Below are 24,280 nucleotides of genomic sequence, written 5' to 3' on the forward strand. Positions count from 1 at the left end.
TCAGTTTTCTGTAAGTTGAACGATGTTTTGTTCTTTCTCACTTGGAGTCTTTCTGCCAACTTCAGGTGACTCTATTTAGAGGCGAAGACTTAAAAAGATTCCCTTTCTCCAAAGAATAAACCTTGAAAATTATTTATTTGTGGGCCTGGGGGAGGTGAGTGAAGAGTCAGTATAATATCCGAATTTGTGATTTGGTAGAGAAGCTGTGTTACTAATCTCGCTGTTTCCAGAACCCACCTCAGTACCACATTCTCGGATGTCTTTAAGTTCTGAGAATCTCAAGATTGTCTAGGTAAATGACTTTGTTTTTCATAAACATATCTTCTAATTAGACTTTTATGTTTTTTCTGTTCCCATTCTGCTAATTTAGTCCCCATGCCTCCACCATCTTTTCAGCTTCTCAAAATTTGTTTTCTCCCCTCTAGCTCTCTTACTGCATTAAAGTTTTGTTTTATTTTATTAATTAATTTATTTATTTTGTTACCTCCTTTTAGAAGTCTGGAGAGGAGGAGGCAAAAATATCTCAGTTAAATCCAAATGTTTAATCAGATATATCATTATGGAAAACTTTGTAAATTGGACAATTTACATGAAATAGATGCATTCCTAGAAAAATACTAGTTGGTAAACTGATTCAATAATAAGTATAAAATCTGAATAATCCTACAAGCTCTAAAGTAATTGAATAAAATAGTTTAAAAAAAATCTTTTCACAATGAAGAATACTCAAAAAATAGGGTCTTATATCCAAGTTCTCCCAAATATTGAATAAACAGTTAAACGTAATACTATTTCCTTCAGAAAATAAACGAACTCATTGTACCAGGCTGACATAACCATATTATAGTTATTTTCTCTCAGCACGCTGAAGATATGATTTTTATTGACATCATTAATTTACTTCTCTTTCTTGTGCCTGATCTGCTGATAATCCTATCCATTGATTATTTTATTACTAATATAGTAATAATATTTTATAATCTTAAGAATACAAGCAGTCAAGTTACACTGGTAAGGCTGAAAATAGTTTGAAACATTCTGCATGGTTTCTTCCTTTTTTTCCCAGAGTGATAGGTGAGATTTCTAAATGAGGTCTTCACACAGCAGGGAGATTTCAGCTTGGGAACCCTCTCTATTTATAATTCAGCTGTACTTTGCATAATTTAGATGATATTTTGCAAGAAGTCATGTCTCACGAATCATAGGTTTGTAAATTACAAACAATTCTAAAATAGAGATATCAGCTAGAGGGTTTTGTGGATAAATACTATCTCCCTAAGAAATATTATAGTCCCCTTTATAGGAGGTTTAGTTATATGCACAAGGAGATTGAATCAGGCCCCCCATGTTCTTTCATTACCTGGAAATGTTACATCCACTAACGAAAGGTAAGAAGTACTCAGTTCGACTAAATTAACTCCTTTCTCCCCACAATTCTAGTATTTCCATTTGGGTTTTTGCTTTTTTTCACAGTTTCCAAATCTCTCATTCCATAATTCCCCATCTGTTTACCAGTTATATTCATCTTTTCCTATAGAAACTTCAACACATTTACCACAGATATTGTACAGTCTTTGTATAATTCTAAGCCTGGGTTATCTGTGTGTCTGCTTTTATATGTCACATTATTTTGCTTTTTAGCAATTTCATTCTTTATTGTGTCACAGATATTATATTTAACATCAGAGCATGAAGTAGCTGCATTATATATGTATATGTATAAATGTGTTTACATATGTCTATACCTACGTATACACACACACACACACACACACATTCCCTGACTTTCTTCCTTCTTGTCAGGAACCTAGGATGAGGTACTGACCATTTTTCTATTATAAATATTTTAAGGAATTTTTACAAATTTCTTTTGAAATAATTCCCTATACAACTACAATAGATAAAGAGCAAATATTTTTTGTGTAAAATGTATTGTTTATCATTATTACATTATTTTTATAAATATTAATTGGAAGTTTATTTGGCATTTTATTGTTTTTTAAAATGTATGGCCTGAAAACTGTGTCTTATTCTGTTGCTGTATTTCTTAGTCCATTTTTTAAATGAGAGGGTTGGGCCTTATTCTGCTTTAGGTCTCTTTCAAATCTAATATTCTACAAACGTAGAAGCTTATTTTGTGTAGGTGTTGTCAAATTGCATTTATCAAGTAATGTGACAACTGCCTTTAACAATTCAATGTGAATTCAAGTGTGTGAAAGGTTATTTAATGTTTCATCTCTTTGTTTGTAAGGATCTGAAGGTGAAAATCGTGAAGTGGTTACTGGTGGCTACTTCTTTCTCGCTTGCAGCTGGACGGAAGGTGCTGTCAGTCTGAACCGATCCGAAGACCTTGGTCACGTGTGTTGGTTCCTACGTGAAGGAACAAGGAAGGTGAGGTACATTTCTGTAGTAGCTTCTTATTGTCTCTTTAACTCATAATTGTCTGATATAATTTGAAAAATGCTAGAAATGTGAAGATTGCAAATTCAATGTTCGAGATGTCCATAGCTTAAATATAACTTCATAAACAAATTCTCAACAATGTACTTGGAAATATTTTTACTTCTTATATTTATAATATAGAGAGGTAGTAAAGAGTTTTAAGAATCACTTTATTCCTAGTCTTCTGTCTTCTATTTATGTTATAACTTACAGACTGATTTAAAGCCAGTCAAACACAGATGTGATAATGCCACTTTTTTGTTTAAAGATCGTAAAGAACTACCTTTGTCTTTGGAATGTAGTTAAATCTCTGGAAGATTTCTAGTCTCTGGTCAGTCTTACCACTAACAACTGTGGGACCTAAGGCAAAGATACAAAGAATGGCCCTTTTTTTCCCCATCTTACCTCTACCGTGTACAAAATAGATATTTCCAAAGAACACAACAAGAAACAAAAATTTTAGAATTTTAATTTTAAGTAGATAAGGAACTTGTCAAAATGATTAAGGAGTTTTCCAAAAAGTTTAGAGAGTTAACCTCTCTTGTCTGGACACAACCTAATTTGGTCATTTTATAGAAACAAAAAACAAATTTTAATTTTCTGTTTGGTGTATCATTCATACAAAATTTTCAATAAAGATTTGTAAGCTCTTTTCATTATGCATGAATACATTAATATTGAGCCAACTTTATAAAAAATAATGCAAATCTTTTTGTACATAAAATACAACCATCTAGAGAGGCATTACAAATACAGGCAAACAGACTTCAAATTCTTCAGAACTTTTAATTTCATGTATGCTCTCAAATATATCTTTCATTATGTTTTTAAAATTCATGAACATATGTATTAAGCTTAATGTACTTTTTCACATATGTATTTAGCTAAGTACAGATACACAACTATGCACATAGATGATTTAAGTTTTTATCTTTAAGAAACATTTGACTTTATCAGCATATTAAAAAACAATATATATTATATTAATTTAAATAATTAAGTAACTGTTTTAGGAAACAAGCAAATCACATATTATCTTATATACATATTTCTATTTCTCTGTATTCTTTTAAAATAATTACCAACTTTAAATAAAGTAATTAACGTTTGCTTTTTTAGACTTAATAGAAAACACAGAGAGAGCAATCCAATAACTTTTAGCTATTTTATTTTTTCATGAGAACACATTTTATATCACTTTATCAACTTTTTTGTTAGGCAAAATAAACATAAATATACCTATATACACATAAATATACATCACTTAATGACATGCACATTTTAATTTCCATTCTATAAGAAACACGGTAATTTAAAACTCTATTTAGAGATCAATATTTGTTTATTTTTCTTACTTAAAAATTATTAAGGTATCCAAAGATAATTTATTAATTCAATTTAGTATCAGTGTAAGGTCTTCCAAAGATTTGGAAATTGCAATTTACAATATCGTGTTAAGTTCTTATAATTTGCAGTATCATCAATAAAATACTCCAGTACATCAGTGTGGTAGAGTCAGTGAAAATGAATTAGATTTAACAGTTTAAATTATATTCATTATTAAAATTTCAAAAAAATAAATACAATTTCAATTATGTCAACTTCATATTTTTATAATTATAAACAATCTGAGGAAACAATAATAGACCACTTTTTAAAAAGTTAAATTAAATTGTTCTAATTTGCCTGAGGAGTCTTTTAGTTATTGGGAAATTACATAAGATTTTTTTTTAATATAAATAAACCTCTGTGTTCACATATTTAAAAAAATCAAGACTTCTGAGTTCATGTCAGAACTCTATGGGCCTAGTGCTCTTTTCATCTAAAAAACTAATTAAATTACCTGCACACACAGGTACACTTTTTCTGCTTTGTTAAATTTTTGGCAAAGGGAAAACACAAATATAACACAGTTAAACATTTTCTTCTCCTTGTATTTTTGACTGTGTGAACAATAGTCCTAGAATGTACATATAATTATAGAAAATTATTTATGATCAATTAATTTAAATTTTTCCTAAGGAAAAAAAAAAGAAGAAACAGCAAAAAAGAAGAAGTGAAGGAAAGCTAGTTTCAGAGAGATATACAATCATGATGGTTAAAAGTTAACTATCTTCAGGACTTCCCTGTTGGTCAAGTGATAAAGAATCTACCTTCCAATGCAGGGGGCCTGGGTTCAATCCCTGGTCAGGGAACTAAAATCCCACATTCCATGGGGCAAATAATCCCACACACCACAACTACTGAGCTCGCGCACCTCAACAAGAGAGCCCACGTGCCGCAAACTACAGAGCCCATGCGCCCTGGAACCCACATGCCACAACTAGAGAGAAGTCCACATGCTGCAATGAAGATTCCACACCACAACTAAAGATCTTGCATGCCTCAATGAAGATCCTGCATGCTGCAACTAAGACCTGACACATTCTTGTGCATTAAACAGTAATCTCTCTATTAGACATGGGAGACACAGCTCCCGAGACCTTTTCTCTTTTTGTTCTAATGCATCTATCAAGTGAACAATGTTGTCCATGGCAAAATTCCCCCAGAGTGGTCATTGCAATTGCAGGTTGTCATTGAGAAATTATAACAATTAGAGAGATTCCCATGACTTACAACAGGAAGGGGGGATTGTTTGTGTTAAGGCCAGAGACACCAGGAGGACCCCAGAAAACCTATCAGGCATCTGTGCAGTGTCACATCTCTAGAACTTGTCAGAGAAGCTGGTCCCAGCTCAGGGCCAACAAAAGTGTTCACAAGACTTTGAAAAGTGACTCAAGTAATATTCTGTTCATGGAATGCAGACTGATGTGATCATCTGAAATCATCACTCATTTACGTCATCTGGATAATGATGTTACAGGACCTAAACATACTCTTACAGATTCCCCAGAGGAAGTGATGTTGACAGAGAGAGATTTCGTCTCTTTAGATCCAATTGGAATACATAATCAACAAATTCCTAAAATGTACCTGTATGTACCTATGTTACTGTCATAGTAGGAGAGAAGATAATCCAGTGGTCTCAGAGCAGGGTACTGTTTGCAGTCTAGGGTCCTGAGCTTTGATAATGAGGCTATTTTAATTGGATCCTTGCAGAATGTTGTGTTTGTTCACTGTTGACCCTCCAAAAGATCACCAAACAATTCTGTTAAGGACACAATTAGCAAACACAGAAGGCCTAGCCTACTCACAGAGCAAACCACTTGCAAACTCAGGAATAACTCAGTGTACACCACACATCTTGTTCGTCAGTCTCTTACCTAATTTTCTCCAGTACTGTTCCATTAGCTCATGCTAGAACTTAAAAACACACATGTGTATTGTCTCAGCAGAGTTGAGTTCCATCTCTCTCCTATTGCAATGGTCATGAATAAAGTCTTTCTTGCCTGTTTAACTTTTTTTTTTTTTTTAACATCTTTATTGAAGTATAATTGCTTTACAATGGTGTGTTAGTTTCTGCTTTAAAACAAAGTGAATCAGTTATACATATACATATGTTCCCATATCTCTTCCCTCTTGCATCTCCCTCCCTCCCACCCTCCCTATCCCACCCCTCTAGGTGGTCACAAAGCACCGAGCTGATCTCCCTGTGCTATGTGCCTGCTTCCCACTAGCTATCTATTTTACATTTGGTAGTGGATCTATGTCCATGACACTCTCTCACCCTGTCACATCTCACCCCTCCCCCTCCCCATATCCTCAAGTCCATTCTTTAGTAGGTCTGTGTCTTTATTCCCATCTTGCCACTAGGTTCTTCATGACCTGTTTGTTTTTTTTTTTCCTTAGATTCCATATATATGTGTTAACATACTGTATTTGTTTTTCTCTTTCTGACTTACTTCACTCTGTATGACAGACTCTAACTCCATCCACCTCATTACAAATACCTCCATTTCACTTCTTTTTATGGCTGAGTAATATTCCATTGTATATATGTGCCACATCTTCTTTATCCATTCATCCGATGAGGGACACTTAGGTTGCTTCCATGTCCTGGCTATTGTAAATAGAGCTGCAATGAACATTTTGGTACATGACTCTTTTTGAATTATGGTTTTCTCAGGGTATATGCCCAGTAGTGGGATTGCTGGGTCGTATGGTAGTTCTATTTGTAGTTTTTTAAGGAACCTCCATACTGTTATCCATAGTGGCTGTATCAATTTACATTTCCACCAACAGTGCAAGAGTGTTCTCTTTTCTCCATACCCTCTCCAGCATTTATTGTTTGTAAATTTTTTGATGATGGCCATTCTGACCAGCGTGAGATGATACCTCATTGTAGTTTTGATTTGCATTTCTCTAATGATTGGTACTGGCACAAAAACAGAAATATAGATCAATGGAACAGGATAGAAAGCCCAGAGATAAACCCACGCACATATGGTCACCTTATCTTTGATAAAGGAGGCAAGCATATACAGTGGAGAAAAGACAGTCTCTTCAATAAGTGGTGCTGGGAAAATTGGACAGGTACATGTAAAAGTATGAAATTAGAACACTCCCTGATACCATACACAAAAATAAACTCAAAATGGATTAAAGACCTAAGTGTAAAGCCAGACACTATCAAACTCTTAGAGGAAAACATAGGCAGAACACTCTATGATATAAATCGCAGCAAGATCCTTTCTGACCCAGCTCCTAGAGAAATGGAAATAAAAACACAAATAAACAAATGGGACCTAATGAAACTTAAAAGCTTTTGCACAACAAAGGAAACCATAAACAAGACCAAAAGAGAACCCTCAGAATGGGAGAAAATATTTGCAAATAAAGCAACTGACAAAGGTTTAATCTCCAAGATTTACAAGCAGCTCATGCAGCTCAATAACAAAAAAACAAACAACCCAATCCAAAAATGGGCAGAAGACCTAAATAGACATTTCTCCAAAGAAGATATACAGATGGCCTGTTTAACTTTGTCCAGTGCAATTTTTACTTGATTAATACTTTTCTAAGAATCCAGGTTTCTGCATATTATGATAAAGAAAAGTCACTCACTCCTATCCCTGAACTCTCTTTGCATATCTATTTAGTTACCAAGGGCCAAAAAATGGTAAAATATTTGTCACATATTAGGCCTTAGAGTTTCTCCCTATTAGATCCCTTTGCTGAGTGACTTTACTAATATAATGTGGAAATGACAAAATAATTTATAGAAACATACAAGATATTCCATGAAATGATAGCAAATTTAAATAAAGTTGTTTACTTGCATATGCAAAACATTTTTCAAAAGTATGTTGTAAATATTATACACGTAGCTTCTATCCAGCAGAAGTTAATTTTTTGTAGTAATATTCTGTAATATATATGCATCAGTAGTAATGAATTTCCAGAAAAAGAAGTTCTGGAAGTTTTGTTTTCCCTCTATTCTCCTTGTAAAGGAAAGATCATCCACAGCCTAGCTTTAAAATTTTATTACATTTCTGCCTCAAATAAACATTTTTAATATTAAGAATAAAATAAAATATCATTCCATTTTTGTGTATTTTTTAATGATGGCATTTTGTACAATGACACAAGTTAATAATTCATTATAATATAATTATTAATTACAAATATCATAATATAATTATAATTGCTAATGTAACTTTTATTATATGTAGTATTATGTATAACCACTGAGTTTTCCAGGGTAATTTATATTTGTAGTTATAGGTTTTACTCTAATCATAGGCATACATGAGTAGATCTCAACCTTTTTTTTGCTCAAAATGCTCATTGAAAATCTGATGAAAGCTGGAAATAGTTCCCTCACGATAGCTTATGCACACACAAGCACACTGTTTTTCATAAAATTTCAGAGGGTTAATGGACTCCTTTTAAGTAGATTCCTTGATTTTCTATATTGAAAAACCAAAAAATCTTTCCCCTAGATGTGCAAGGTTGATTCAACTCAGTAAGTATCCACCGATATAATTTACTGTCTTATAAGTTTTTCTGAGAGATCTCTTCTTATCTCTAAATTTAATTATAGAAAACTAAAACTCTAGTAGAAGACTAGACTATGAATAGATAAGAAACTCTGCTGAAATATCAAGTTGAATATTTCTTAGTGCCAGCAACTACTTAATGGTTTTTAGATACAGTATATAATTGCAGTAAAGAGTTCACCACCATCAGCATATGATGAAAGCATTTAACAAAACTTTAAATGCAATTTAAGTGTTCATATCACAATTTTTAGACAAAGGATAGTGTGGTTTTTGGTGCATAGTTTAAGGAAAACCCATTAGACACGTATTCATTTGGTTCTTTCAGTTTTTCTTAAATCCTAGTAATAAATTATTTTGAAAATAAACCAAAAAGGAAGGCATATAATTATAGGAAATACTAGTTTGCCATAGTCTGAATACTGCACTATTATTCTTTGTTGTTAAAACATTGTTTTGTCATGATTTTTTTGTGTATTAGTGACCTAGATTTCTAATAACTAAAAATACAATGATTCTTTAGTGTATGACATTTTTCTCTCTAGCATAAAATAGCAAATTATGCAGTTTTTTGTGTTTTTCAGTAGAAATCAAAAATTAAGCATACATGAAGCCTCACAGATTCTAAGCTCTGAGTGTGATTAGCTGGTAATATCTAATTTTTTTCCTTGTGTTTATTGAATCATCCCAGACTATATTGAAAACATGCAAACAAACAAACAAAATCTCTGTATTTACCCAGTACCTGGGAAGCATTGCTCTTTTACACAGTTTTCATGGGCCAAATGGATCGATCTGTATACTCTTGACAAGACCAGGAAACAAGAAAAACAACCAAACAGGAAAGATGGGGCAGCTGCTACAGGTGGGGCAGTGAGTGTCAGAGCTGCAGTAACAGACACAGGGTTAGAGTCTGAGTGACAGGAAGCAGATAACCACACAAAGTGGCTATCTCCTGAGGGGCCACACTGGACAGTGCAGCCTGTGTCTCATCTACTTATTTGAAAACCCATATAATTTCCTCTCTACAAGCAGACTGCACATACTGTTTAACAGGACTGTGCATGCTAAAGTACAATAATACTAATACCTCACAAATTAAAAAAACTTATACCAAGAAATCAAGAAGACATATTGTGTGTATGTGTACAGAACACAAGCCGAATTAGATTTTAGAATAAGACTAATTAAATTATATTGCTTTTAGAATTAAAGCAAATCAACTAAGAGGACTTCCAAGGTAAATGGGATAATGGAAGGAGATAATGGAAAATTTAAATATAAATCCAAATTTTCCGATACAATCTCTACAAGACAGTACAGACAAACAAGGAGAAAAAACACAACCATTAATTACTGGTGTTTATGTATATGTTACTTATGAGTGATTGAAGTTTTAGTGTGTTGTATTTGCTAGTTGTGTTGAAAGTGAAGAATTTACGTATTGTATTTTTATATAGTTTATTAGAAGAATTGGCAAAATTTGAATAAAATTTACTGGTTATAAAATATAGTATTAAAATCAAAGTTAATTTCTTAACTTTGATAATATTACTGAAGTAATGAAAGAGTATATCCTCGTTTTTATAAGAATATACATTAAAGTAATTGAGGATAAAATGCAACACAATCACAAATTTCAGAAAATAAAATTAATAATATGAATATATATGTATGTACAGATGTATATAAACATATATTACATATATACATACATACATATAATGTACACATAGATATATACGTAGAGAGAGAATAATAAAATAGTGTCATTAAATGCTAATATCTGGTGTTTTATATGTAAGAGCTTATTTAACTTTGTAAGCCAATTATAACAATTTTCCTTTAATTTAAGAAACTTTACAGCAAATATACTCTGTATGTAGGAATGATTAGGCACTCAGTGAGGGATAAGGATTTTCTGAAGTACAAACACATAGAAAAAACATGTAAATTCAATTATAATACTTTAGTCATTGATTAAGAGTAAATAGCATTTGAAAAAAAACCTCATCTGTCCACGTCAAAGACCTGTTCTCCTTCCTAGTGGATTTAGAATTCTTAATTGACTTGAGCTCCAAATAGAAAAATGGAAAAACAGATTATCATCTAATGCTTACCCAACAGAGACTAGATCTCTATAAATAATTAATTTGTCATTAAAGGATCACACTGCAAAACCAAATTCCTAATTGTGTTGCTACTGATAGGAAATAAGTTAATGGAGTTAAAAAAAGCAAAAAAAAAAAAAAAACAAAACCATAAAGAAAACATGGAAATATTCAGAGGAAAATTTTTTTAAAGTTATCAAAGTTCTATTGTGTTTTGAATTCTCTTCTGAGAGCTAAGAAAAGATATGCCTGAGTTTAAGCTTTCCATAAGACGTGCACTTCTCTGATGACAAAGTTTGCCTAATTCTTTCACGTAAATCTATTGGGCATATCTGTGTAAGATCTCTAAAAATAGTTAAAGTGATAATTTTTTTTAAGAATAGGTATAATTATGACTTCCATGCAAATATAAAATAAAGTGTTAAAATTTTACTTAATTAATTTTTCATAGGGATGCAATAAAATGTTACAGTCAGTTCAAAGGCAGATCCAAATACCTCACTCAAGGAGAAAAAGCTAATTAGTGATAAAGGAAACAGGTTTTCCATGGATCTGGTTCTCAATATAATCCTATTTCCACTATAACAGTTAACATTTTAGCAATGTGTATAAACATTTGACTTAAATAAAAGCTTAAAAAAATTCAACAATTTTATAGTGGATATCAATCTATTTAACTTTTTACAATTTATGTATTACTGTTATAATTTGAGAATGAAATGAATTTGACTGTTGGGAACAATTTTAATATAAATCAAAAGTGAATTATTTTCATCCTTGCTAAAAGAACACATGAATTTAATACATAGTGAAAATAAGAAATTCAAACAGAAATAATTAATATTTTAGTATATAATGGACATTTACAAAATTCTTGTTTCTTATTTTTTATAGATATGTGTAAATGGATGTAGTTGGTTGATTAAAGAAGATGATAAGGGATATTGGTGCCTATGTACTTCCACATGGTTTTGCAAAATGTGTCTGGAAAACGCAGCTGACTATGAAGAAAGTAGGTGTCAACAAGAAGCTATTTATGAAGAGGAAATTAATATATCCAGGTATTTTATTCATCATTTCAACAAAAAATATCACCTATTTATCAAAATATTATAATTGTACTGATAAGCCATGATTGAAATATTTAATAATATTTAATAATATTTATTTTTGTTTAAAATGGTATTCATGCATCAGACATATACATATATAGTTATTATATGTTATGTTATGTCTATTATATATTTTAAATAACAATATAACAAAAATGAGGCTGATAAAGAATAGGCTTATATAGAAATAATTTTGTCACATTAAAATTAAGTTAGTATCTGTGGGAGATTAAATTTGTGACAGATTCTGATATGTTACGATGTATACGGTAATCTGCAGAGCAACTATTAAGAAAATAACTAAAACAGTACAGTAAAATAGCATTACAGGTATTAAAATTTTGCCCTCAAAAATATTGTCTTAATACAAAAGAAAGTGGTATCAGAAGAATAGAGGTTTAAAAAAAGACACAAAATGTCTGCAAAACAAAAGGAAATAGCAGACATAATTCCAACTATATCAATAATAACATTACAATAAAGTGGATTAAAAATCCAATAAAAAGGAGAGATTTTTCAGGCAAGATAATTTCTAGATATATACAAGTGTATACTGTCTATAGGAGACATACTCTACATTTAAATGTACAAACAGATTGAAAGTAAAATGTTGAGAAATTATATATTGTTCAAACAACAACCATAGAAAGCTGGAATTTCTATATTAATATCAAAACAATAGACTCTAAAAGAAAAGAAGTTCACTGGAGAAAAGGAACAATATTTTATAATGATAAAAGAGTCAACCCATCAGAATATGTAGCAATTATAAACATATACACCTAACAACAGAGACCAAAAATGCATGAAATAAAAACTGACTGAATTGAAGGGAGAAATAGCCAGTTCAACAAGGATAGCTGAAGACTCCATTTCTGCACTTTCAGTGGTGGACACAATAGTTGGCAGGAGAACATCAAGTCTACAGAACATTGGAATGACATTATAAATCAAGTAGAATGAGTAGATAAACACTCCAGTCAACAGCAGCAGAATAACATTATGCTTAAATACACATGGAACATTTTCCAAGATAGATCATATATTAATACAAGCTGTAATATATTTAAAAATATTGAAATTTTTAAAAAGTATGTTTTCTGACGACCCTGAAATTAGATTAGAAATCAAAAACAATAAGCAATTTGATAAATTCACAAAAACATGGAAATTAACACAATCCATATAAGTCAATTAATCAAAAATAAATCATAATGGAAATAAGAAAACCAATTGAGATTAATTAAAATGAAGACACAACATGTCAAAACCCATGTGATGTAGGTGATACAGTGGTTAGAATAAAAATTATAGCTGTATTAAACAAGGACAATCTCAATCAATATCCTAAACTTCTAATTTAACATGATGGAAAATGTAGAAAGGAAGGAAATCATAAACTGTAGAGTGAAATGAATTAAATAGAGTATAGATAAAGAAGAGAGAATATCAACAAAACCAACGTCTATCCATTGAAATGATTAACAAAATGAATAATCCTTATCTATACTAAGACAGAGAGAAGAATCAAATTACTAAAATTAATGATAAAGAGAGCATTATTACTGAAATTACAGAAAGAAAAAAGATTATAAGGAAACATAATGAACAGCTGTATATCCAAAAATCTAGGTAACTATGAAGAAATGGAGACATTCCTAGAAAAACATAAACTACTGAAACTGACTCCAGAAGAAACAGAAAATCTAAACAGATGGTTTTTTTAAGTGAAAAGTTTGAATTATTAATTCAATGAGCAAACAAAAGATGCACACTATAAAATATCCAGGACTAAATAGCTTCACTGGGCAATACTTGAAACATGTAAAGCAGAAATAATAGAAATTATTAACTCTTCTAAAAATAAATGAGGGAGCATTTCTCAACTCATTCTATGAGGCCAGTGTTACATTGATAACAAAACCAAAAACATCAAAAACTACAGACCAATATGTCTAATTAATCTGAACTCAAAAACCCTCAACACAATTGTACGCAGCAGATCCAGTAACATATAACAAAGATTATACACCATGACCACGTGGGATTCATCACAGAAGTGCAAAGTTGGTTTAACTTTCTAAAATCAATTAATGTAATATGTCATGTCGATTTAATAAAGGTGAAAAAGAAGACACATGATATTTCAATAGATGCAGAGGAAAAAAAGCATTTGACAGAATCCAACACCCTTTCATGATAAAAACAATCAAAAACAAAAAGAAAAAAAGAAGATACAATGGAACTTCTTCAAACTAATAAGAAATTTAAAAAGAGACAGGCAAACATAACTAACTTATTTAATGACAAAATAATGGAAATTAAAATTAAAATACAGATAATACTTTATACCCCCTATTATCAATAACATGATCAAAAAGAAAGATTAATAGAAAATTCTGGTGTTGGTGAGGATTTGGAGAAATTGGAACCCTCATATGCTGCTGGTGGTATATAAAATGGTGCATGCAGGTACTTTGAAAAGGGGAGTTATAGATTTCCATAAAACCCAGCAATTCCATTTCTAGTAGATACTCAAAAAAATGAAAATATATTTCTATACAAAAACTTCTACATTAAAGTTTGTAAAGTTTTATTCATAATAGTCAAAAAGTTAAAACAACCCAAATGTTTATCAAGTGATGATAATTGAAAATAACATGCATTACATTCATGAAATGGAATATTACCCAGCAATAAAAAGTAATGAATTACTAATACATGCCACAACATGAACGAACCTTGAAAACATTATGCTATGGTAAAGAAGTGAGTCACAAATGACAGATCAATAAATATTTGTTTAATAAAACAATTATTTTTCAGGATTTTTTATTTATAAAAAAAATCCTTTATTCTGTAATATAAATGCATTTTTTCTGACTGTGTTTCACTCTGTTTATGGTAATTTTTCTTTTATTTGCAAAATGTCTTACAATTTTTGCAGTTAAAATTACCAATAATTTTATGACTTCTTAACATTGTCCCATAAATTAATACTAAACTAGCACCTAGCAAAGATGACAAGTGTAAATACTTCATATAGCAGTACTTCATATAAAATTCATATTAAATTAAAATTAATATATAATTAATATAATGTTAATTCCTATATATCAGTCATAATATCCAGAAATTATTGTATATCACTTATTATAATAGCAAAAGATATACAAAATTTTAGATTTAACTTGCAAAAGATGCTCAAGTTATCTATAAAAAACTCTATTACTCTATTAACCTCAGTTAGAAAAAGAAAATAATAGATGTGCTGAACACATTGAAATATAACCCTTTGACTTAGATATTAAGCCATAAACTGGCCAAGATACCAATTCTTCCCAAGTTAATTCACACATTCAGTGCTATATCAAAGCACTGTATGTTATTTTAGAAACTAATGAACATGTTCTAAAAGCTGTATACAAAAATAATATTTTATAAATAGCTTAATCATCTTTGCAAAGGAAGAGTAATGGGGTGGGATTTCATATACCCAGACTACAAACCCCATGTGGTGTCATTTTAAAAACCAACAGTGGGCCAACAGAGACCTCTGAGAACAAGGATGTACGTATGGGATCCTTATATATAAGAAGTTTAGCCATAATTTAATGAGAATACACAGGGTTCTTTAGTAGAGCATAATGGGGAAATGGCTTACTATCAGATGAAACTGAATTGCAACCTTATACTTTATTTGGGATCAGATTCTGAATGTGTTCAGAGACCTAAAGTTAAAAGGAAAATAAAAATCATGATGTAACTGAAAGAAATGTAGAAAAATATCTCCATGCTTTTGAAATGGAGAACTTTTAAAACTACACTATTGATACAATGAAGTATCACCTCACACTGGTCAGAATGGCTATCATCAAAAAATCTGCAAACAATAAATTCTGGAGAGGGTGTGGAGGAAAGGGAACCCTCCTACACTGTTGGTGGGAATGTAAATTGGTACAGCCACTATGGAGAACAGTATGGAAGTTCCTTAAAAAACAAAAAAAACCTACCATATGACCCAGCAATATCACTCCTAGGCATATACCCAGAGAAAACCATAATTCAAAAAGATACATGCACCCCAGTGTTCATTTCAGCACTATTTACAATAACCAGGACATGAAAGCAACCTAAATGTCCATCAACAGAGGAATGGATAAAGAAGATGTGGAACATATATACAGTGGAATATTACTCAGCCATTAAAAAGAACAAAATAATGCCATTTGCAGCAACATGGATGGACTTAAAGATTGTCATACTGAGTGAAGTAAGTCAGAAACAGAAAGACAAATATCATATGCTATCACTTATATGTGGAATCTAAAAAAAGGGTACAAGTGAACTTATTTACAAAACAGAAGTAGAGTCATGGATGTAGAAAACAAACTTATGGTTATGAGGGGATGGTAGGGGAGGGATAAATTGGGAGGTTGGGATTGACATATACACACTACTATATATAAATAGATAACTAATAAGAACCTGCTGTATAGCACAGAGAACTCTACTCAATACTCTGCAATGGCCTGTATGGGAAAAGAATCTAAAAAAAAAAAAAAAAGAGTGGATATATGTATATGTACAACTGATTCACTTTGCTGTACACCTGAAACTAACACAACATTATAAATCAACATTATAAATCAACTATATGCCAATAAAAATTTTAAAAAATAAAATAAATAAAACTAAACTCACAAGGTACAACTTATAAAGCCAAACAATTACACTGTAATAGAAATTAAGGATTTCTTTCAAACGAATGACACTAGCAAAACAACAAAATAACAACAATAATAATAATGTTAACAGATGGTTGATCATTCATGCAAAAATATTTTTCTATTGATATATACTTCATAATAGTACAGCTTAAAGTGTATAATGTAAATGAAATATTTAACTCAGGTTTGAGCCTGACCACACTTTTGCCCTAAAATGTTCAAAAATATTTTCTGGGAATTTGGAAAAACTTAATGGGGACAAAAAAATCCCATCAAAGTTTTGTCCCTCAGGACTTCCAGATAGTTTTTGCCAAGTATGGGATCATAATTTCAGAAAACCAGGAAAGACTGTGAAGTGTTCATGGCTCCAACGCATGTATGAAGCTTCAAGTTTATGCGCAAGTCACCAATCCCTACTTGCTACCAGACATATAACAAAATGAAATCAATTCATTCATACACTCATCAAACATTTATTGAGCACTCCCTAATTAGAAAACATTGTGCAAAATGTTGTGGAAATGAGATCAAATAATGCACCATCCATAGGTAAATTAATATTCTCTTCAGAACACATCTCATGGTCATTTCATTTCATTTAGAAAGCAAATATCTTTTTAAACTACTAAAATAACTATTATTTTCACTTTCTAAAGACACAAGCAGTTTATTTTATAGCACTGAATTTTATGGCTTTCTTTCTGGAAACTTAAATTAAACCTGTTTCTCTACAGTCTATTTTAGGAGTTTCACATTGTCCATGTAATGCTAAGTATAACCAAAACCACTATTTTTCAGTCATAAGCAAGAGTCCTATTTCAAAGTGTAAAATATAAAAGTCCATGATAAAAGCAGATATAGTTTCAAGACCTATGTCTGTAGAGTCAGGAGGCTTGTATAAACATATATTTATGTGAATTTGTCACAGAAATATATTTTACTCGTGTTTTAAAAAGTTATTTCTGAACCAAGAAGTCTTATGATTATTAATTTCTAAGACTATTGTAATTTCTGCCCTGAAATCAGTGCCTTTTTATTAAGATATGAATTTCTTGTTTTCTGTTTATTTTTAATTTTTGGTTTAACCTGCAAACTTTGCAAAAGTTTTTGTGTTACATTTTACTTTTGGAAAAAGAAAAATAAACTGGACTATATATAAAAGTGGCTTATTGCTTGTGTGTATGTGTGTATGTATGTATGTATGTATGTAGTTTTGGTTTTGATTAGTCTTGGTAGCACTAAACCAGGGGTCCCCTGGCAGGAACTGGACTGCACAGCAGGAGGTGAGTGGCAGGACAGTGGGCAGAGCTTCATCTGCCGCTCCCCATTGCTCACATTACTGCCCCAATCATTGCTCGCATTACTGCCTGTACCGTTGCTCACATTACCGCCTGAAGCATTCCCGCCACCACCACCCTGTCCGTGGAAAAACTGTCTTCCACGAAACTGGTCCCTGGTGCCAAAAAGGTCGGGGACCACTGCAGTAAACCACCTTTTCTCTAGTGGCTGGATCCTTTTGACTATTGCATTTACATGCACTGATATATTTTTTCCTCTTTATTGTCCACTGGAAAATGAGATCACCTTGCTTCCTTAAGCTTTATAGTAAAATGATATAGAGGACATTACTTAATTCATTTAAGCTATTCCAAAATAGATATTATTATACTGTCCATATGCATGCCAAAATTAATTATAATAAACTTAATTAAAGGAAGCATTTTTGTATAATTAAGTTTCAACTATAGTATGGGTTGAAACTTAGCTAATGTATACATAATTCTCTCTCAGGTATCTTTTTTTTTTTTTTCTCTTTTGGGAGCAAAGCAATATGGTGTTAAGCATATACAGTCAAAGTTTGACTATATTATAGCTTCAGGCTCTATGATTTTTCATGCTTTTTTCATATGTCAAATAATAAAACTGTTTTTATGCATGCTAGATGATTCTGTGCTACCCGGGCCATATTTTTATTTTAGTCCATAATATCTAGATAGCTTTTTATATGTCTAACCTTTTTTGCATTGCTTTTCAAATTATCTTCTAAGACTATGAATTTTTTGAAGTTATTTATTCAGAACTTTTAAGATGACCTTTCTCTTGAGCCTCACCCAATTTTAAGATACGTTTTATGATTACATAGTAAAACAATATTAATGGAGCATCTGCTGTATATAAGACATATGGACCATAATCTTAGGACTTAGAGTAATACATAGAGTAATATATTTAATGTCTTCTATTTCTAGAATATTTTTCTATTAAAAATCTAAATGGTGAATAAAACTATTAAATCACAATATTTAATACTGAGACCACATTTTCAACATACAGACTTTCACCTAATGTGTTTCTTGGTCCTTTCATGCATATTATTCACTTCTTTCAAATTTAAATATAAATCAACTTAATTTATTTAATAATAGAGTTATTCCATTAGCTCATTCATGAAGTTTTCCATTAGCTCAATTTATTTTCTCAAAGTAAAAATTCTATGAAATTATAAGAATATTTTAAAATTGTAAATAATATATATGGAGCACTGTAATTTTCTTGACAGTTTTTTACAAAACTGATATACTTGTAACTGAATAGCTTTCAACTTAATAGCAATTTATTTTAGCACTGTGTATCCATGTACACATATATGAGCATGTATATGCATATTATTAATAATGTTGACAAAATGCTTGACACACTAGTATATGATTAGGTGAAAATGGTGAGTGCTTTAGTAAACTGGAGAAATTTATTTTATGTCAATGATCATTCAAAGAAATGATCTTGTGTTCTGGGGACATTTTGGAAATTTCTAGGGTCATTCTAATATTCAGTATAATTGGCTGCAACAACTGGCATTTAGCAGGTGATTGGTGAACACCTGAACAAAAAAAGGTGTTCCATGTTTTTTACAATTTCCAAGAGTTTCATCCTACATTATGTATGTATATAAAACCTTGCAATAAATATCTGAGTCAAGATCTTAACTTCATTTTACTTACTGACACAAAATATTTCTACAAAATGTTAATAATCATTGGATTTTCCAAGAATGAAACTTTTATGTTAACCAAGAAAATATTATGTTCTATTCAGGAATTTGTTAAAATTCATTAACCACATTGGAACATTATATCATCCTACTTTGAATTTCTAATACCAAACTACAATTCTCAGTCTCCAATTATAATTGCCTCACCCATAGTAATTCTGCCTTTGGGTGCAAACAGCTAACCACTTCAATATATCTTCTGCTTCAGTCATTTCTACTAAAGATGTATTTTTTATACATAAATACATTCAATTACAAATTAGTGTCCTTTTATATCATCTCATATCACACTTAGAGCATCATCTTGATTTTTTACATTATTAGATGTGTAGATAGGTTATACCTATAAATTCTATTATATGAAGTAAAAAGGGCGCCACAAAGACCAGAAATATAAGTCAGACAGAAATATATTATAAACAGAAAATATTGCTCTAAGTTGGTTTAGACTATCAATTTGGAAAGATAGTAACTAAATACTGAAGGGTATAAGGGCTGTATTGAAAGGCCAGAAATAAGAGATCCAATTTCCTCAAGCATGGGAAGATAAGAAAATTGAAGGGGACAGTTGGCTGTTGTCAACTGTAGCAAAAACTCCTATGTTGAAATAGGGAAGAACTTTGGAAGAATTACCACTCTGTGCAATTTACATATAGATACATGGGTTTACGTGAAATCACCTTCATGTATAGTATGTTATGATTAAAGTCATTTTTACTGACATTTTTTCGTTATTTTCCTTTGCTTTTATATTTTTATCAATATAATTTTTTGTTAAATCAGTTTAAATTAGATTACATCAAAAAGGTGATCTCATAATAAAAATCTAAGAAAAAGATTTATATAATTTAAAAAACAATTACTATAGGCACACCTCAGAGATATGCTGAGTTCAGTTTCAGACCACTGCAATAAAGTGAATATCGCAATATAGGGAGTCACAGGAAGTTTTCGGTTTCCAAGTACATACAAAAGTTATGTTTACACTATACTGTAAATCTAAGTGTACAATAGCATTATATCTAAAAACAATGTACACACCTTATTTTAAATACATTTTATTGCTAAAAACTGCTTACCATCATCTGAGACTAGTGAATCTGAATCTTTTTGCTGGTGGAGAGTCTTGCCTCCATGCTGATGGCTGCTGACTGAGCAGTGTGGTTCCTGAAGGCTGGGGTGTCTGCAGCAATTTCTAAAAATCAGACAACAATAAATTTTGCATCATCAATTGACTTTTCCTTTCAGGACTGATTTCTTCATAGCATGCAATGCAGTTTGATAACATTTTACCCACAATAGAAGTTCTTTCAAAATTGGAGTCTATCCTCTTAAACCCTGACCATGCTTTATCAACTACGTTTATGTAATATTCTAAATCCTTTGCTGTAATATCAACAATCTTTACAGCATCTTCATCAGGAGTAATTTCCATATCAAGAAACCACTTTCTCTTCCCATCCATAAGAAACAACTCTTCATCTTCTCAAGTTTTATCACGAGATTGCAGCAATTCAGTCACATTTCAGGCTCCACTCCTAATTCCAGTTCTCTTGCTGTTTCTACAACATCTGCAATTCCTTCCTTCACTGAAGTCTTGAACCCGTCAAAGTCATCCATGAGGGTTGGAATCAACTTCTTCCAGTCTCCTCTTAATATTTTGACCCTTCCTATGAAGGAAGGGTTATTGTTCAGCACAAGAATCCTACCAGTGGTGGAGGGAAAACCTCCAGAAGTGAATTAAAGATGAGTGTGGAGTGTATTTAAATGTGGATATAAAGTTAAACAATCCCAAAATCATGACTACATTCATTATACCAAAAAACAAACAAACAAATTTAGAAACAGGGCACATTAGGATGAACTGTAGGTGTATCAATCTTCTTATTTTTTTAAGAGGAATACAGCAAATGGAGATTTGAGTGTTTAATTTGAAATTTTAAACAAAAGCAAAATGAATAATAAAACAAGATATAATGAACTAAAGTTAAATGGAAAAATATATAAATATTCTAATTTTCTAATCTTTATTACAATATTTCAGTAGATAATCTCTGAAGTTGTTCAACCAAGAAATAGGAGGCCAAGTAGATTACATAAATTTAAAAGAATATCAGAATCTGACAAATATTACAAATTATAAGATATAAATCACACCAGAAGCTAATAAAACAAAGAAACCAAATGTAATTCACAGAGTAAAACAGGAAATAAAAGGATTTTATAGACACAGACATTTGCACACACACACACACACACACAGTAACTGTAACATCTATTAAAATAGCTGAAATATAGAACTAAAACAAACCTAATTCTGTATTGTTTAAAAGAGACAACAATTTGACTCTGAAAGGTTAAGAGAAATAGACTAGGAAGAAAATAATACAAATTATTATTAATTTAATTAAATTAAAACATGGTGGAAACTATATGATGAAGACCTCATGTAATTTACCATCCCAACACAAATACTTTTCAAAGTGAATGAGCGTTATTAATAATTAATCTATAAAATGTGATTAAACCAGACATGATATAGACAGACTTATATGCCATGTGACAGTTGTTTAGAGTTTACCTAGATTTTTTTTTTTTTTTTTTTTTGCAAAGTCATAGGGGGTGGCATGTGAGAGGGCATTGAAGGGGAGTAATTGTGTTCTATAACTTTATTTCAGGTAAACATAAGCACATTTGATATAGCTGGTGACAGAGTAACCTGCCCAGTAATTAATATACTTAATCCTCCTCTATGAAGTAGATCTAGTACTGATGATTTTACAGATAAGAAAATTATTTATAAATAAAAATTATTTATAAAGTTATATATATATAATTTATATATTTATTATAATTATATATAAAAAGAGAAAATCATTTATAAAATAAGTTAGAGAAGAAAAATTAGAGACAAGCCTAGTGCTTTGAATATATCAAAGCATTCACTATATTGCCTGCCATTAACAATCTCAGTGATCCTTGGCAAACTGCATTAAATGGCCAAGTTTTTTACAGTGACAATAAGAAAGGTTTGAATTAACTGAACTTTGACACTCTTGCTGGCTCCAAACACCTACCATCATATACTTTTATGAGTGTAATGACTTAGGTTCAGTAGGTTAATTTTCATTAATAATAACAGAGTGATTTGACATTGCTCTTCTTAACTCATTATCATGTTTATATGATTATTTTAAGTGTCCTTTGAATAGTTGGCAAGGGGTATTTGAAAATCAAAACAACTTAGACCAAAAATTTTCACTATATTTTAGGTATCTTTCTCATCTTATGCTTTCTTTTTCTTATGACTTATATGTACATATATGCAATATCCAAAAGAATAAATGTGGTATATTATATAAGTTATAATCATTAAAATGATATCTCATAATCCACATTACCTAAGGTGATACCTAGCATATAAAGAAGACCCAAGAATATTTGTTCAATACACTTAATAAATAACTGAAGTACTCAAAAGATGTGTGTATATGAAATGAAGAAAATACAAGTTAAAAACCAGTATCTCTCTAACTTCAGGAAAACATTCCTCTTTTGTTGATAGCTAATCTGGCTCTCACCATTAAACCTACAGATATTTTCAATAATTTACAAGAAACAGACTATATTTCACAATTATCTTGAAATAGAGAAAACCACATTCAAAACTACTAGAAAATATTGGCTAAATTGAAATTACCGTAGGAATTAATTTTGTGTGCAAGCTATTAGAGTCTCATCAGGATTTTCAAAATCATTGAAATCTATACTTAAAAAATTTAAAATGGCTCAATGAATTGCATTCATGTACTCAAGAAATATAGATATTTAAAAATTCCAATATAGCTTTTAAAGAATTATCTGAAAAATACTTGGCATTGCCCTTCATCTATATCTTTAATGAATAATTGCACTCAGTGAAAATTTGAGTTTGAATAATCCATTATGTGTAATGGTATACACACACACACACACAATATACCATAACTTTCCACCTGCCTCATCATCCTATCATGTAAAATAGGTTAATTTCCTCTAATTCCCAGAATATTTGTACTTAATCTAACCTCAGAGATATTGTAATAATCTACTTATCACCTTCCCCACCCCCTGCAAATTCTGAGTGTCTTTCCAGCACCTCATTTATTTACTCAATCATTACACATTGAACAAGTTTTCTTGGGTTCTCTCTCTGTGCTAGGAACTGGTATATACTAGCATATGTACTGGTGATAAGAATTCAGAGGGAATAAGACAGCTATTGTTCCTGCCTTCAGAGAATTTACACTATAGGCAACTAAAGAACTGAGATACTCAAGCATTTGCAATAAAACCTATTAGAGTCATAAATATTAGGGTAAGCAGAGGATGCCTTCCTTGAGATAAAGCCAGAAATTTGTTCACATCAGCATTAACTCATTTAGGTCAATGCCAATCACATAGACGATGCAAACATATACTTACGGAATGAATATAGGAGTGAATGAATGAATACTATCAATAGAACCTAGTATTAATTAAAATCCTATTAGTTTTAGGCATGAGATGAAATATTTCAAACTTGTTTTATGATGGAGCAACCTATCAATAATGATGCCATTTTCCAGGAATGCCCAGGGCCCTCACCTGGCCTGCACTACCTGTGGCAGCCCTCACTGATATTTCCCCAACTGGAGCCCATGTGGCCACCGGACTGGCCCTTGTGGGTCTTATCATGATTGTAAGACCCACCTCAGCAATAACCATCAGAGAACTTTGACAAAACAAGTTTTATTACCATAGTTTGTGGAGGAGGGTACATGACACTCCTGGGCCACACGGCAAGGTCGCAGCTCAGGTAAAGAGACAGAGAAGACCTGGGGTTCTGCCTTTATTGGGGTCCGGGGTGGGGTGC

At 31.3% G+C, this 24,280-nt stretch overlaps 1 protein-coding gene across 1 annotated transcript in view; it reads left to right on the forward strand.

Moving 5' to 3' along the window:
* EYS (eyes shut homolog) overlaps positions 1 to 24,280 on the forward strand; it is a 1,726,005-nt gene that overhangs the window by 148,091 nt on the left and 1,553,634 nt on the right. The window contains exons 7-8 of the mRNA XM_059941649.1: positions 2,252 to 2,391; positions 11,387 to 11,553. Of these exons, the coding sequence (XP_059797632.1) occupies positions 2,252 to 2,391; positions 11,387 to 11,553 (307 nt within the window). The remainder of the gene's footprint in view (positions 1 to 2,251; positions 2,392 to 11,386; positions 11,554 to 24,280) is intronic.

This window comes from Balaenoptera ricei, chromosome 12, assembly GCF_028023285.1.
Source record: "Balaenoptera ricei isolate mBalRic1 chromosome 12, mBalRic1.hap2, whole genome shotgun sequence".
Lineage (NCBI taxonomy): Eukaryota > Metazoa > Chordata > Mammalia > Artiodactyla > Balaenopteridae > Balaenoptera > Balaenoptera ricei.